General features: G+C 38.3%; 1 protein-coding gene across 1 annotated transcript; it reads left to right on the forward strand.

The window, feature by feature from the left end:
- The first annotated feature begins 744 nt into the window (after nucleotides 1-744).
- Nucleotides 745-6,510, forward strand: tmbim4 (transmembrane BAX inhibitor motif containing 4). Its single transcript, XM_053650617.1, has 7 exons — nucleotides 745-891; nucleotides 1,422-1,530; nucleotides 1,640-1,745; nucleotides 2,667-2,700; nucleotides 3,467-3,584; nucleotides 3,675-3,720; nucleotides 3,833-6,510. The coding sequence occupies exons 1-7, from the start codon at nucleotides 801-803 to the stop codon at nucleotides 4,037-4,039; spliced, it is 711 nt and encodes a 236-aa protein (XP_053506592.1). The 5' UTR covers nucleotides 745-800; the 3' UTR covers nucleotides 4,040-6,510.
- The last annotated feature ends 11,253 nt before the right edge of the window (nucleotides 6,511-17,763 follow it).

Raw genomic sequence — 17,763 nt, forward strand, 5'->3', positions numbered from 1 at the left:
TTACATCCATCCATCCATCTTCTATACTGCTTATCCTTCAGGGTAGTGGGGAACCTGGAACGTATCCCAGGTAGCATCGGGCACAAGGCGAGGTACACCCTGATCAGGGTACAAATTCATCGCAGGGCATAATCACATACACATTCACACACTGCGGACATGCCAATCAGCCTACCACGAATGTCTTTGGACTCGGGGAGGAAACCGGAATACCTGGAGGAAACCCGTGCAGCACGGGGAGAACATGCAAACTCCGCGTACACAGAACAGTGGCGCGAATCGAACCCCCAACCCTGGAGAGGTGAGGCGAACGTGCCAACCACTAAACCACCAGGGATCATTACAGTTTCCATTAAAACCAGTACAATTCCCATTATCATCATTAAAAACCATTACAAATTCTATAAGGGTTTCCATTGTTTGTTTGTTTGTTTGTTTGTTTTCAGCAGGAAACACTGGCTCATATAGCCTACAGAAGCCGAATTTTTGAACCAGATGCCGAGATGAAGAGGTGAAAACGAAAAGCTAAGCTAATGTTCATTTGAATGATATGACTGAGAACTGTCTGATTTGTATACAACAAAATAGATGAGCTTCCGTTTTGCGAAATCTGAACCTCAGTTTTATTTATGTATGTATGTATTTATTTATTTACTTACTTACTTACTTACTTACTTACTGTTGTAATACTCCATATCCACCGATAGGCGGCAGTAAATAAAATCTTTAGCCAAACAAACAGAAAAGAAAACTGACTAGAGAGAAACAGGAAGTGACTCTTTACACATCACGTAGACAAGATGAACCAAGAGAAATATCCTCGCTCCTCAATTGAGGATGATTTTAATTATGGCACGAATGTTGCGACGGCGAGTGTACAAATCCGGATGGGTAAGTGAGAAATAGTGTTGAGTTAGCTGAACGAGCTAGTTGTGTTATTTTGCTAACTGGCTACATTTAGGCCAGCTGGGTTGAGCATATAAATAGCCACATTTATGCGGAATATATATCGGTCATTTAACAAAATATGCATGAATAAAAATTATTTAAAAAAACAGGATAAAGTTGTGACTATTGTGGTTTAAAACTGTAGTTAGTGGATTAGTGTTGGCTTTGAAATGCAGAGACGACTAAAGTACGTCATGTGATTAGCAAAACTACCCTGCTGGAGAAAACAAACAAACAGTAGAAACCATTCTAGAATTATCACAGAAATTCTAATGGTTTCCACTAGAAATACCATTACAAATCATGTCCATTAGACATAACATGCCACGAATAGAATGTACCAGATTACCAGTAGAGATTCCCAGGGATAATTATAATTTCCATTAAACCATTACAAATTCTTTTGTTGTTTTTTTTTCCTCAGCAGGGTAATTAACGTTAAGTGATGTTTGTTGTTGTTTGTTTCCATCTAGATTTCCTACGCAAAGTGTACACAATCCTGTCCGTGCAGATAATCCTGACCACAGCTTTGTCTGCCCTGTTTATGTTCTGTGAGCCCATCAAGAACTTTGTACATTCCAGGTAAAAGCACTTCATTCACCCATGAAACGAACGCCGTGCAGAGCACTACACTGACCGAATGACGAACGCCGTGCTATGAAGTCTTTTGTCCTTTGTTTCCTTTCCACAGTCCCTCACTGGTCTTGCTGTCTGCAGTTGGATCTCTGTTTTTGATCATTGCTCTGGCTATTTACCGCCACCAGCATCCCATCAACCTCTATTTACTCCTGGGATTCGTGAGTAGAGCCTGCCGTTTACATTCCCCTTTGCGTTCACGTGTAGTAGACTGAAGGTGCGCCGAGTGAAAGTGGAGAATGTGTAAGGATTCATATCCTGATAGATCTGGATGCAGAGGCTTTTTTTTAGGAAAAACATCTGATGATCTGCAGACACCCATTTCTGTATCGTATCCTCTGTTAGGGTTTTTATCCAAATACATGCATTTATGTCAATAATTTACCTGAAGACAGCTCATCGGGCCAAAGACTAACTACAGGGCTAGAGGCGTTAGCTCAGAAAAAGAGGTTTTCACTGGCTTTCAAACAGTTTTCACTGTTTGAAAAAAAAAGTTGGCCGTGGAAACAGAATGTTTTTAAAGACTTTTTGGGAAGAGTGTTTATTCTTCCTGGTTCACGTTAAAACTCTGTTCAGAGTCCGTGGCACTACAGGGTGTCCCAGATGTCTCCGTACACAGGGGGCTATGTACTGTATATCAGCACCACGTCAGTGGATGGTCGTGGACGTGTATTTCTCGGTTGGTCTGCAATACTTCCAGAATTTTTGAATGGGTTAATAAGTTTGGCAACATAAACTTAAGTATGAAAATGTTTGGAAGACATTTTGCTAAAAAGGTGTTCATTTTCCTCTCTGGGTGGAGACTTTTGGGACACTCCAAGTGTCACAAAACTGGTGAACAGTTGAAGTGCCACTACGAAACAAAATGTAATCCTATTAAATTATGTTCTTTATAGTCATAAACTAATGATTAATGGTTAAGCACTAAAATGTAACCATTTTCTCCATTCAGTCATATTAGTTACCTATCCAGACTTTTGTAAGCGAGGAGTTTTATGTAACTGGACCTTTTATAAATTTTAGTTGCAGACTCCTGCACTAGAGACTAACACTGTTTGTTGTTGTTGTTGTTGTTGTTGCAGACCGTGTTGGAGGCCGTGTCTGTAGGTACAGCTGGTAAGTTTAGCTGAGCTCAGTCTCTGAAGACAATGAAGGGATATTTTTAACCCCTTCAGTGCTACAATTTTACTTTTGGTGCATGTGCTGTACCCCCAGTTTTATATTTATATCACACAGGACATCTTTGGGTCATTTTCTTTCTTTTTTTTTTTTTTGTCAAAAGAATAAAACGCATCTTAAGAAGTGGTGAAATATCAATTGAGACCAACTGATTTTTACAAAATTTAAACAAATAGATAGATTCACTCTGTCACATTACCGCCATATCTTATTTGCGCCCGTACCTGATTACGCGTATGTTGGTGGGTGGTTTTGTGTGTCATTAGTCGTCCCTAAAATCATGGATGTATTCAATGTTGGGCATTTAAAAAAGTTACCATGTTGTCAGTATGAACAGAAAATCCATTGTTGAGTAACATTATTATTATTATTATTATTATTATTTAAATAGAGACAGGCACATGCTGATGATGATTTCATTCTACTGTCAGTTGTGTTTAATAAGCTGTCAGAACCACAGATGAGTGACACACATCCTTTCCGTAAAAACACTGTGGTGTTCGCCACCTGTTGCACTTCACAGCTGGTGACAGATTCACTGATTTAATACTCGTACTGGTTTAATAATCGTGCCTCGGCTGCACAGCGAACGCACCCAGTATCTAATAATCCTGATGATTTATTAGCCAAGACAGCAGCAGTTGCTTACTCCATGTTTTGTCTTTGGAATGTTGTATTTAATGCAGTTTCTCCTGCTTTTCAGTGACGTTTTATGAATACTCAGTGGTATTCCAGGCCTTCGTGCTCACATCAGCCGTGTTTGTTGGTCTGACTGCCTACACACTCCAGTCCAAACGGGACTTCAGCAAGCTCGGCGCTGGGTAGTTCTCTTCCTACAGCTCACATTTGTCCCATTATGTATCAGTTAGATCTTTCATACTGATCTCTGAATGTGCTGTTTTATTCGCTAGGCTGTTCGCTGGTCTGTGGATTCTCATCATTGCCGGCTTCATGAGGGTGAGTGCTTCTTCACTGATTTCATGCAATCGAACTTGCTGTCCAACTGTACACTGGTCGAACTGAATATCAGTACCCGTTTTCCTGACTGTTTTCTCCTGCTGTACGCTAGATTTTCTTCCACAACGACACGGTGGAGCTGGTGTGCGCCGGCGCCGGCGCTCTGCTCTTCTGCGGCTTCATCATCTACGACACACACGTTCTGATGCGCAAGCTGTCGCCCGAGGAGCACATACTGGCCTCAATCAACCTCTACCTGGATATAGTCAACCTCTTCCTGCACATTCTGCGCATCCTTGACTCCATGAAGAAGAACTGAGTGGAGAACCTGCATGTTCTTGCTTCTGTAAGCTGATGCAGGTGGCAGGTGATTTCTGTGTTGTTAGTAAAAATCAATTACATCCATGAAATCTTTGTGTATTGTCTCTTTAGGCTATTCTTTAGGCCCATGTGCTGAACATGCTCGTGATTTTAAGTCAAAAAGACCATTGCCAGTTTATTAGGCACACCAACCTTGCTCTTGCACGGTTTAACATTAGTTAACTATATTATATATTAACTAATATACAGTATATTATATTTAACATTTTAATATTTATAGTTAATTATATGTATTGTATTATGTGGTTATCAAGTTTGCCTCACACCTCCAGGGTCGGGGGTTCGAATCCCGCCTCTCCGTGTGCGCGGAGTTTGCATGTTCTCCTCATGCTTCGGGGGTTTCCTCCGGGTACTCCGGTTTCCTTTCCCAGTCCAAAGACATGCATTGTAGGCTGATTGGCATTTCTAAATTGTCCGTAGTGTGTGCGATTGTGCCCTGCGATGGGTTGGCACCCCGTCCAGGGTGTCCCCCGCCTTGTACCCCGAGTTTCCTGGGATAGGCTCCAGTCTCCCCCATGACCATGTGTAGGATAAGTGGTATGGAAAATGGATGCCATCAAAAAAGTTCAGCTAAAAATGGCACTACTTTTTTTGTTGCTCCATAGAGGGAAAAGACATAGCATTTTAAACAGGGAAAAAAAAATAGATCTGCATTAAAGTGTCAAATCTAATACTTTACAAATGGTGATGATTAACCTGTTCATCCTGTCCTCCCTGTACCCAGTGTAATGTGAAGAGAACGCCACAGGACAGATATTACTTGGGTGTTTTCAGTAATTGTATATAAAAATGACCCAAATGTTGCACGAGGGTAGGTGTACCTAATAAACTGGCACCTAGTGTCAGGGCATGTCATCTTGTGATTTCCTTATATTTTTTAGCTGATCATTCTGTTTACTAGGGGCGTGACCGTTGGATGATTCGGAGTGATCAATCGATTTAAAAGGCAACGATTGAATTGAATCAAGGCAACAATTGTGAATTGATTATTATTAATTATAATTTATTATAAATCAATTCTTCTTGACAAAGGATGGATAGCTAGTGAGTAAAAAAATTATTCATATTTTTAAATTGATGTGTAAATAGGCTAACAAGGTGATTCGTCCATAACTCTGATACTTCTCTACGTCGTCGTGATTTGAAATGAACAGCACCCCGGTTTCTGAACAAAGTTGGCCACATAATGATCAGAGGCTACTGAAATGAATCACATAGTATCATAGCAGATTCAGTGGTATCATCATATATCTAATCATTGCCTTAAGAATGGAAATTGTATTGCGTGGAAGCCCGCGGTTTACACCCCTACTGGTTTATACAGAATTAAATTACTTTCATATGTATATATTGCTTTTATTTTTGGATTTTATCTTGAAGAGAAACATAACTCCTCTTGCACGCTTAATTCAAAGAGGCACATTTACACACAGACAAGTATGCTAACACTTTAATCTCACTTCAGATCATAATTAGATAGATCTACAGCAGATCACTGACTGGGTATGAATTTCAGGAGGTCTTTGATGCGCTTTGTTTTTATGAAGATGTTTATGAAGATGTCGGGAACAGAAGTGCCAGTCTTAATGACGCTGAGTCACTGACAGCAGTGTGATTCCATGTATTTTCCTTTTCAGTGTGTTTATGATGAATACGGCAATATTTAATTGTTTGGGTCATAATGAAGTGCTCATCAGTAATTATTGTTAGAAGTTATCGATGATAAAAACAAGAGCTGAAAGAGTTCTATACATTGATCTGCAGTGTTGGTTATAATGAGGAGCAAATTATTACAGAGGGCCTTTGGAGCAAAGGATCATTTAAAAGGGCTTGGTAATGTCTAAGAAGAAATGTTTAAAATCATGTTTAGTATGAATATGGTGTTCTTGCAGCACGAAGTTGCTTCAGGTAAATACTCATACTCCTTTCCCTCAGGGTGGTGCTGCTTTATGGCCACCACATTTTAAAAAAATATTAATAATAATAATGTTGAAAGGAACTGCCCATGGTGACTTTAACTGGGAAACTCTGAATGATTCAGGGGTCTAGGACGTGTCTTTAGGACGTGTGTCTTTAGAAAGAGACGGGTCCATTCATTTAAGTTCATTTTGAATTTTTTTTTTAACTTGCATTTCTGTGCAGTTTGCAGTGCCACGCTGTGTATATGCAATATTTTAAATATTCTCCTGAGAATATAATGAAACCTAAGTTTATTTTCCATTTCATTGTAATTTATTTGCATATCTATATGTGCAATATTATTGGCGAAATTGTAGCTCAGCGATAAAGCATGTTATTAACATTAAAATTTAAATTGCTGAATGTATTATTATCAGCTGAAGTATCAATGGGGATTAAGATTCTGTATGTATAAAGTGATATAATTAATATATTAAATATATGACCTGCTATGCTGTTCATATTTCTTTCACTATGCTGAACAAGTGAGGCAGTATAAATGATGTACAGTATATGGTTTCTCACTAGACATTTGCAGTTCATTAGTAATTACAGTGACCGTGAGCCTCATTTCATAACCACCACACAATGAGACAACTTCGGTTTCAACCACATGCATGAGAGCCCCGTCAGCACTGCAAGTGTTGTAGAGATAACGTCTGATAATGTCTCTCAGTAAATTGGGAGAGCTGTGGTGGTTCTTTCTGGAGGGAAAATATTATCATTTCCAGTTTTCTGCTATTTGTTTTATGAATGTGTTTCGAGCAGCTTCACAGATATTTTTAGCAAGAAGTACAAAGTTGCTAGATTGATGGAAAATATAGGATATGTTTTTAAATTGGCATTCATGAGATATGAACCTAAAAAATACAAAAATATCTCATTTAGTGCACGTAAATATACCTACACCAAATACACTGCATTTGTCATCTTTGTTTTCAGACAAATTAGCATGTGAGTTCTGTAAAAATGTTTTACTGAAAGAAGTGGATGGAGTAGTTGATAAGTTTATAATAATGGACAGTTACAGCTGTGCTCAGAAATTTAGAATATAGTCCATAAGACACAATAATAACTGAATTTACACAAATGAACCAGTTCAAAAGTTTACATACGCGTGATTATTAATCCCGTGTGTTGTTACCTGGATGATCCACGACTGTGTTTATGTTCTGTGATAGTTGTTCTTGAGTCCCTTGTTTGTCCTGAGCAGTTAAACTGCCCACTGTTCTTCAGAAAAATCCTCCAGGTCCTGCACATTCTTTATTTTTCCAGCATCTTCTGCATATTTGACCCATTTCCAACAGCGAATATATGATGTTGAGATCTATCTTTTCACACTGAGGACAACTGAGGGACTCGTACACGACTATCACAAACCATGCCAGGTAACAACACACAATATAAAGCATGTAAACTTCTGAACTTGTTCATTTGGGGAAATTCAGTTGTTATTATTGTGTCTTGTAGATACGAGAGTGCATGTTGTTAGTTCCGTCTTCCTGACTTGCGAATTTGCATGAGACAGTTTTTCATTCCCAAAGACATCAATATTCTCCTGTCAAAACTTTCTAAGTGTGTAATTTTAAAACCACATAGAGCTACAGAACAGGCTCAAATCGACTAGGACTAGGTGAAATTTTAATTGCTTGTTGGATTTTATCTTAAATACGTTTCTAATGACTCTTATGCATTTAAATTCAAATTCAAAGGGGCTTTAAAGGCATGACTGTATCATCTTTTTCCACATTATTCCCATTTTTTCAGTCTGTCGAGACTATAAGTCTTGAAAATGAATGTTTCTCTAAATTTGAAAGTCAATTTCCAAAGCAAATACCATTCACACTCATACAAGTGTTTTTGATTTAGGCAAAGCTTTTTTTTTTTGTGAGCGAACTTTTTCCGCGATCTTCCTCAGTTCAATGGGTTCTATAGGAATTAAGATGTTTCCAAAATTAGGGATCGAAGTACTGAATCATAAATACTAATTTGAAGTTAACTTTGAACTGATATTAAGTTGTTCGCTGTCAGTTGTTGGCATGTTCCTGAATCTGGAAAGTGAAATCTGTGGGTTTATTTTGAATAGTCATGCAAATTCACTTGCTTATCTAGAACAAAAAAAAAACACAAGCAGATTATGGTATACTTTACACTTTCCCATTCCACATCAATTATTCCGCTCTAACTGAGTACAGTAATTGCTATAGATGTGAAGCCATCTAGTGCCCCAGAAATTCACTTTTTAATTTTTAAATAATCAGTTTATACTGTCTGACTGAAACCACTCATTTCTCTTTGTGCCTATTTCTCACTGAAGTAGAGGGATCTGATGGGTTTCTTGTAAATGCATTTTCACTCTAGGCCAGTGTAGTCACTAGGCCTGTATAGTTTCACTAATCCCCCTGCTGTAATGCCTCTGACTCTATTATCCCCTGATGTGACAACCCTATTTAATACATTATTTACTGTTAAAACCGTGCTTTAATGATGACAGAAGTCCGAGTCATACTTAGCTCTGGGTGGAAAATGGTAAATGCTTGATTCACTTGTTTGAGCCTTATTTTGTCCACAAGGGGGCGTAACCACCCCATATATAATAAACAATTTCAAGCCACTGTAGGTGTGAAATGTATTTCTTGATCACATTAGTGTCGTTTCAGGAAGGTGTGTCCACATTCCTGAGCTGAAGTGCAGTCTTGTGTATGAAGACTTATGTCTGATGTCTGTTTAAAATGGTGTGTGTGTGTGAGAGAGAGAGGGGGATCTCTGAGTGTGGTCCTTGTTTGTTTAAGGGGTCACAATGAGCCATCCGCTCTCCTCAAAACCCTTTTCTGTAGGCTCCTGAAAGATGGTAAAATCCACTTAAAATTCCAGGCTGGTTAGTGTTTTTAAGGAGGATGGGGGCACTTAGAAATTCTTGTGGGATGAGAGTAAGGCTTTGATCTAAGTGTTTTTGTCTTTCAAGTGGCAGCACTGTCTGGAAGAAAGAGAGAGCGCATCCTGTGTACATCCATGTTCACTCTCGCTAAAGTGCATATGGCCGACACGCACGCCCTACTGTCTGTTCCCACAGCATAAACACACGGTGTGATCCATACACACCACCCCACACCTCATTTAGACAGAACAGACCACACTGTTGTCCAGACAGTACATGTTCTTCCAAAGCATGCTACAGTCCATACTCATGGGCAGCCTTATCCATTATACATATGCAAGTATGGCATAGTAATACAATAAATTAATAATACTTATGACTATAATGTTATTTAGTGCTTTTTCTTCTTGTTTAATTTCTCTGACTTGGAGCTGATTCAGTACAAAGCCAAACAGTCTTATGAAAAGGTTCCATTGTCTGTTTAGAGGAACCGTAAACTGGAGCCTTGAACCATTAGAGTGGTTTCCAAGTAACAGCCCCTAAAGGAGCTAAAAATCCTTTCTGAATGTTTTCTTTTTTCTTTTTCCAGAGTAGAGTTTATAACAAACGTCTATTTGGACAGAATTTACAAATTTACGAACTTGCAACTTTTCTCATTTGTAAGTCGCTTTGGATAAAAGCGTCTGCTAAATGAATAAATGTAAATGTAGAACTTTCATTCTATTCTCCTCCAAAGGCATTTTGGAAAATCAACAATCAAGAAGGTAATCCACCTCGTTTTATTACTCCTGCTATCCTGTTCCTGTATTACTGTATTATAATGCACCTTTTCATTCACTGCTGATGTGTTAAATTATTTAGCCCCAATGGACCGCAGGTCTCGGGGGTGTTTCAACCTGTTTAATCACCAGACACGACTGTCACATTGAAGCTCCATGAATATGCAGTCTGGGCTAAAAAGAAATCAGCCCCACCTTTGCTTCTTCATACCATTCTCTGTATGTGTGTGTTTTTATGTGTTCAACATGAATGCTAAAACCTGAGCCTTCATTTTTTAAGGGCTTAACCCTGCAAGCCTGTTTATACCAGCTGGCCCTGGTCTTAAATTATTTGACTGATTATATGACTGTGTATATTTACATCATCCACTAACACTCCTCAACTTCCCATAGACCCAAGCTTCACATCAACTAAAATGACCCAACCAACTTAATGTCAGCTCAGTGCTTCATTCTTGTGTTATTGTTAAGGCCAAAATCCTATTCACAATCAAATCCTAGTCCCAAATCTCAAACGTTTATCCAATAACTATTTTCAAACCCATTATCCATAAGAACACACCCGATCTTAGCCCAGTCTGTGTCTGCTGGGTCCAGCACATCTCTGGATGCACTTTTATGTTGGTTTTTTTTTGGTTTTGATTTCTTTCATCCCCACCCTTGTTGCTTTTTAATTCCCTGTTCTAATTTGCCCAACTTTAATCTGAAGCATATTTTCCATTGTGCATGGGAGTTGTGTTGTGTGATGACGGCACAGCAGGTTTCCCTCTGATCTTACTTGGCAGCTCCGGAGCAAAGCAATGGGGGCTTTGGCCTTCCCACCAAGAGGTTGTGGAGTGCTGCATTTAACCTTCTTTCTGTGCCCTATTTGGTGGAATCCAAGCATTAAACTGAGTCAATTTCCCCCTGTATGTGCTCTTCTGCCCGTTTCATGGTGTCCCTTCTTCCTGGTGTCTGGTTCTTCTGAACCTGACGGTTGATGTGTCGCCACTTGTATGATCACGGCCTGTCATTCGCACTTTATTAAAACATTTATTCCTTATTAAAGGGACAACCATTTCCTGAAGTCGCTTAACGTGCCATTAGATCCTCTTATTTTGTTATGATCATGCATTTGTAAGAGCCGTATTACACCCCCCCCCCCCCCAAAATTTCCGCACATAGCAGTCCTCCGACCTCTCCATCATCCTACGTGTTTTCTGTATTTTGCAGAGGCTGATTGTGAGTGGGGACAGTGCTGATCTCTTGGATTAGGCCATCTATTCTCCAGTTTAGCCTTTGATGTCTTGTCTCTGTGTGTCTCTCTCACGGCAACTCCACAGTGGCTCAGTGAGTCTGCTTTTGTTGCTTTTGCCTTTCTCCCCCATGCCAAGAGGATGATTTAAATCACTGGCATGTACACACACACACACACAAACACACACATACACACACACTGCACACTGCCCCAAGAGACTTAACGAAGACCTCTTTGCTTTGGCTAGAAGCCTTACATAAGAACATGTTACAGTATATTGTGTTTACACCCTGTCCTGCTCCCAGGATGTATAGGACAGAAGCCACTAAAAAATTAATTATCATCTTGCAATACACCACTCAAGGTTTTTGTTTAATTGTACACTCATTCATGTTTTTTTTGTTTTTTTCCACACATGCAGTGAAAGTTGGTGGTAATATTATATGAGGTAATATTAAAATCTAATATCTATCAGTAGCTTGACAACAAAACTGTTAGCGCGGAGAAGTGCACGACTGTATATTACACGGACTTATTGATGGCATAATAAGAATGATGTGGGGCAAACTGTTAAACTCACTTAAAGACAGGTAAATCTATAGGCAGGTGCATTTGTGGTTTGAAATTTTTATTTAATTGTCTGAAGACCATGATGTCCTATGGGTTCATGCTGTGTTTTCTCCAAATACTTAACATTGGGGGAAAAGATGATGTAGTAAATAATCGATCTAGCTGGCATTCATTGCACCCGCAACTGTATTTCACTGCTGATGATGAATGCCTTATGGATGTGTAAGTAAAGTGGGCTAAAAATATCAGCGTAAACGAAGATCAAATCTAGGTAGCGTGTCAGTCTGCTCACCTGACACGACTGCCACTGATAGGCTGCGTGAATCTACAGTCTGGGCTAGAAGCAAATCAGCCCCAGGGTTCCTTCTTTAGACCATTGGTGGTGCTGTTGCTCTTAATGGACAAAAGTCCAAAAATAATAAATTGTGTTTGTTAACAGCAAAAACATTTAATGTGCATGCCTAACTGAAATCTTATATTGATGTCTTTTGTATCTTTGAAATTTAGATGGGCTGCTAGCAGTTTTATACGAATTGTGCCTGTACATGTGAATGTTCTTTCACAATAAACCCGAAAATCTCTCTCTATCTATCTCTCTATCTTACTATCTCTCTATCTATCTCTCTATTGCTCTCTCTCTCTCTCTCTCTCTCTCTCTCTCTCTCTCTCTCTATCTATCTCTATCTATTGAACTCTATCTATCTCTCTATATCTCTCTCTATCTATCTATCTATCTATTGAACTCTATCTTTCTATCTGTCTCTCTCTCTCTCTCTCTCTCTTTCTATCTGGCTATCTATCTATCTGTCTTTCTCTGTCTAATGTGTCTTGTATTTGTCTCTGTTTGCACTTGTGGCTTCTTGTCTCTCTCCTGGACCCATCTTTGTCTCTTTCACCTTCCCGACAGGCAGCTGTACCTGAACACAGGTGATCGTTTCTGAAGGACAAGGGCAGGGACATAAATTAAACACCTTGGAGAGAACACAGCTTTTAGATTCATTTCTCCCATCATCAGATGCTTTTTTTGCAACACTGTAATTACTGGAGCTAATTGAAATCATTTTTGCTCATTCCTCAAAATAGTAGCAGTAATTTTATTCACTAATTCAGTTAACTGTTTATTGTTGTGGGGAAACTCTGTAAGAAAACAAAAAAGAGTGACATTTTTGTTTGGTTTTCTTTAGTGAGGGTAATGATGTGTTCTGTTTTTCCTTTTGCACGTTTGTCAACTTCTTCCCTTCTTCGTTAGATCATTTCTATGTAAGTCTATGTATTAGTTTAACTTTACCCAATCTTCTTTTGTTTAATAAATTCATCTCATGTTTTGTTTGAAAGTGCGGTGTCCTGCTGGGACAGGAAGTGTGGTTTTCTATGTTATTTTCTCCCTTTTTTAATGTTTTAACCAAAACCTCTGTTTGAACCATAACACTGAGAATTGAATACTGTCTTGGGAAAGTTGTTTGCACGATAATTCTAATTAGTATTTCCAAGGAAACTTTGAAGGAATTTAGGGCTGAAAATAACGATTATTTTCATAATTGATCAATCGGCCAATTTTTTTTCCCAATTAATTGGAGGGGGGGAAAGAACAAAATTTCAATATAATTTTTTAAAGTTTAAAATAAAATCCACAAACTGAGTGTTACGAATATAAATGTCAGACTAAATCTTCACATTAACACAACTGCAATTTTATAATAACTTCATTTTATAGTCATTATAAGTATAAACCACTTGAAGCATTCGTTGTGTTGAGCTATTTCAATTGCTTTAGTTTGATTTGTTCATTGCAAACAGGTGAAAGTCTGTAAATTTTGACAATAAACCTGATTTGCAATGGGGGTTGAATAATTTTGATTAGAACTGTGTGTGTGTATATATATATATATATATGTATGTGTGTGTGTATGTGTATATATATAATGTATGTGTATATACATATACATATACTGTATAGTGGGGGAAATAAGTATCGAACACGTCAACATATTTTTATTTCCAATGAGGTTATGCACATGAAATTTTCATCAGTATTAACTCAAAAAATAATCTGGAAATATAAAGAATTCACAACATTAAAATCCATAAATAAAGTTAAGTGTAATGATATGGGGGAAAAAAGTATTGAACACGCTAAAAAAAGCAGTTCAATACTTTTTTCCTGTCATTCCACTTTATTCCACTTAACTTTATTTATGGACTTTAATGTTGTGAATTCTTTATATTTCCAGATTTTTTGAGTTAATACTGATGTGTGGTGAAAATTTCATGTGAATAACCTCATTGGAAATTTATTTACTGAAAAAAATGTTCATGTTTTTAATATATATTTCCCCGCTATAAATCTATAAATAAATATAAATATACACACATACACATGACAAACAGTTGTGTTTTATGCACAAAAAGCACTGATAATTAAACTGTAGTCCTAAATCAATAATAAAAATCTCACTTTTACTGCACTTTACGGTTTCTCTTACTCACTGCCTTTAGGCATATTGTTTTACTTATGTTTACTTTGATGGTACCATTGTAATTCGACATTACAAATCGTACTTGCACTACACTGTTTATCACCGTGTCTACGTTGTGAGTGAGGAGCAACACTGCCTTGTTACTAATAGATCACTCCCGTTATAATAAACAACAGAAGTTACACTGCAAGCGTGCAAAAAAAAACAGCATATAATGTCAATAAACTTGAATTAAACTAAACCGTTTAAGCAGTTTACACCAGTTTCCTCAACCCTTTGCACACAGTGGAGCATTTTAGATATAAATATTAGTTTGTACTCGTCATGCTTCCGTGCTACACAAGCTCCACTTTGTAAAGTTTGCAAGTTACAATGTTCTTGGTGGCATTTAATATAAAATGCTCCCCTGTTTTAAAGGACTTGGAGGTCACACACTTTTTCCTGCTGTCACTTGACGATTACGCCTCCGTCTGACGGTGACTGACATCATGTTGGGCATAAACTGTAACGCTGGCATAAACAGTAAACTGAAGAAACTCATTTTCGTTGACTCTGGGTATTCTGCTAAAGCTAGTGGCGTCCCATTACGTGTATTTGACATCACGTGCCATCGTCTGGGAAACTGCTAATACTTCCGGTTAGTGAAAGAAATGTGTCTTTTTAGATGATACTACCCTTGTAAAATTCACACACTAGATGGTAGAGTGCATAGTGTAAGTGCATAGTATTTCATTTGCTGGTCTAGATGTCTGGTGTAAGTGCTGGTACGTCATAAACTTTGGTCTGTAGTCTCCGATGCGTGCTTTTGGAACAGAAGTAACGCAATGAGTAAACGTGCCCCGTGCCGCTCACAGACCGACTAATCAATAATGAGATTCATTGACAACGATTTTCTTAATCAATTATTATCGATTTTATCGATTGGTTGTTGCAGCTCTAAAGGAATTCGAAGTACTCTTTCCATGGAGTGTAGCCTCCATGAATTGTCTAACAGTCAAGATTGTTTAGTCGTTCTGTAATGAAATAGAATGACATTCTTAGGAAATCAAGTTGCATCTAGCACTTTAATGGATCTTTCTCTTCAAAGTAGAGTTTCCTTTTCACAAAGGTTTCCAAGTAGAACCCTTTTTAGAATTGTAGAATAATTAACCATATAAAGAATCTGAGAGCAACCCTTCCTAACATTGTTCTAGTAGTGTAGAGTAGCCACTGCTACAGTCATAACCGGAAAACACATGACAAGCCCAGACTGCACCTGCCTCATGCAGGATACGCAGATGTTATCAAACAGAGCATGTGGAATCCGTGTCCAGTGTTACCGCTGTCCCACTTGGTGGGTGCATTGTTCAGATTCCAATGCCTGTCTTTGTTACTGTTATTAAGGTAAAGTCGACCTGCGGCTGCTCCGCTCGTTGCGAGAGGCCGAGCGTGGTGGGCCGAGCCGCTACGTGCCACAGAGCAGCACAAATAATCACCCCAGTGACTGTTTGTTTTCCCCTGTCATTTCTGACCACATTTTGGTCTTCCTCTGGCCTGAGGGAAGCATGGATGAGTGACCACAGGCCCCCCATGGCTGAACTGGGGTTAATTGGTGTAATGTGTGAAGTGTCCCAGTGTATATGTGTGTCTCTGGTAAAGTCCTAAGGCTTAATAATTCACTTAGCTGGAAATAATGCAACGGCCCAGTACCTTTTTATTACCAGTTCACTTATACAACACAGATATTTGATTGAAGCTACAGGAAGTATGATCTGGACATGAGACTGCACAGTGTGTGTAGTGTCTATCTGATAGGTATGTGCATACAGGCTGAGGGTGGGTGGCAGAGTGAATCATAGCTCTGTGTGTGTGTGTGTGTGTGTGTGTGTGTGTGGACTAGCACTAAGGAATCTACTCATTACCAATCGCAGGTGGTTAGAGTTAGCCACTTTATTGGGCTGGTATTTGAATGTGGAAATTCTTTTCAGATGACACAGCCTTACACAAAGCAGCAGGCTTGTGCTTCAAAAAATACTCCTGACTAAGACCGATGAGTCAATTTTGGCACTTTGTTGGGTAACCTTACAGTTCTGTTAATCAAAAGATAAAAAAATAAGGGCAGAATCTATGTAGATTTGAGTGCAGATGTTTCTCTATTTTAAAAAGTGGCTATGTTCCGTTATCTACATGCAGTTGAGTGTACCTTGTTTGGTTGTGTCCACTTATTTTCCATATTGTTTATATGAAAAAGGTAATCGTTGAATGTGAATGTAACTGCAACAAACCAGTAGGCAACATTAACAGGAACATATGTAGTTTGAAAAAAGAAAATCTCACTGCGTGACATCTGGTAGCGTTATAACAGATATTTCAAGAGGACTTGAGGGGCTGTTGAATGCACGATTCAACCATGAGCATCCAAAAGCTGTTCAGAGGTTATGAAAGGCAGATACTGAAGGCAGCTATAAAGGAAAGGGGAGGGATATCAATTATTTGAGAACAGAAAATATTTATATCACATTCCCTAAGGGAGAGTATATCTTAATATATTAACATAAACCATTTACCATCTTACTGTTTGTACCTATTTGGAATAATAAGTGAACGTCTGTAAAACATCACAAACTTTCAGTTTTTATAAATGACATTTCTTTTTATGTTCAAGTGTATAAAACTTTGCACGGTTCTGACAGTTTATCTCACAGCTAGTTGTTACTTTTGATTTCCATCGTCCTGATGTATTCTGGTCCAGTGGTATATTGGTTCAGCTGAATGTACTGATGTATAGCCATTAATGCTAGGCCCGGCAGTGACTTATCAATTATCATGAGTTATGAGTGGTTTGGATATGGCCGGGGCCAAGACCCTAGATTTTGTCTGTGTCTTATTCAACAACCTAAAATAAAATTCTATTTGATAGAAATAATTCATATCTGTAATACAAATAATGTATGTATTTGTTTTATGCAAATTTATGCTAAATTTGGAAAACTACTAGGCAATGTGGTTGTTGAACTACAAAAATTCATTTCAAGATCTGGTTCTAAGTCTCAAGTATACAGCAGCCTATATTCTTTATTCCATTCCACTTTTTCATATGTATGCTTTTATAACTGTAGATTTTATCCAGTTCTTTTCCCGTCATATTCTCTCTCCCATCAGTAAAAAGCATGGTGGGATTTGCAGTAGTTTGACAGTGTAAGTGATTTAATATGTATGAGCGCTTGGGTTGTGCTAAGAGATGTAAAACCAAAGCTTGATGTAACAAGACCTTAACCGAGTTAGACAGCACAGCCAGAGCAGAACTCTCCTTGATCTGCTGGGCTTCACCCACCCTCGTCACGTCACACACACCCAGCATGTGGAAGAAATGACGAACTCTGAATGAAAATGCTGCTTATAAGACTGTCTGAAAATGTCTGCATGAAGGAGCCAAGTGCTGTGTAGAGGAATTTCCGTTCCACTGTATATGCACTATATATTTGTGTGTGCGCGTAACATAATGTGGAAATTAAGAGACAAACATATAATGCTTGTTAGGTTTTACATATCACACACAATGTAAATGATCAAAAATGTATGTTAAGATGGACCAAACAAAATTGATGCACAGTAAATGTGGGCGTTAACTGGCTTTTATTTTACTCCCAACATTTGGTTGTGTCCCTATAAACTTTTATAAACGGAGACCATTTGATGCTTTTGTGCTGTAAATAAGTCTTATAACAAAGTAAATATGCATTAGACACCTTAATAAGACATATTCAAGTAAGTTAACTAGAG

The sequence above is a fragment of the Ictalurus furcatus genome, chromosome 19 (genome assembly GCF_023375685.1).
Source record: "Ictalurus furcatus strain D&B chromosome 19, Billie_1.0, whole genome shotgun sequence".
Taxonomy (NCBI): Eukaryota; Metazoa; Chordata; class Actinopteri; order Siluriformes; family Ictaluridae; genus Ictalurus; species Ictalurus furcatus.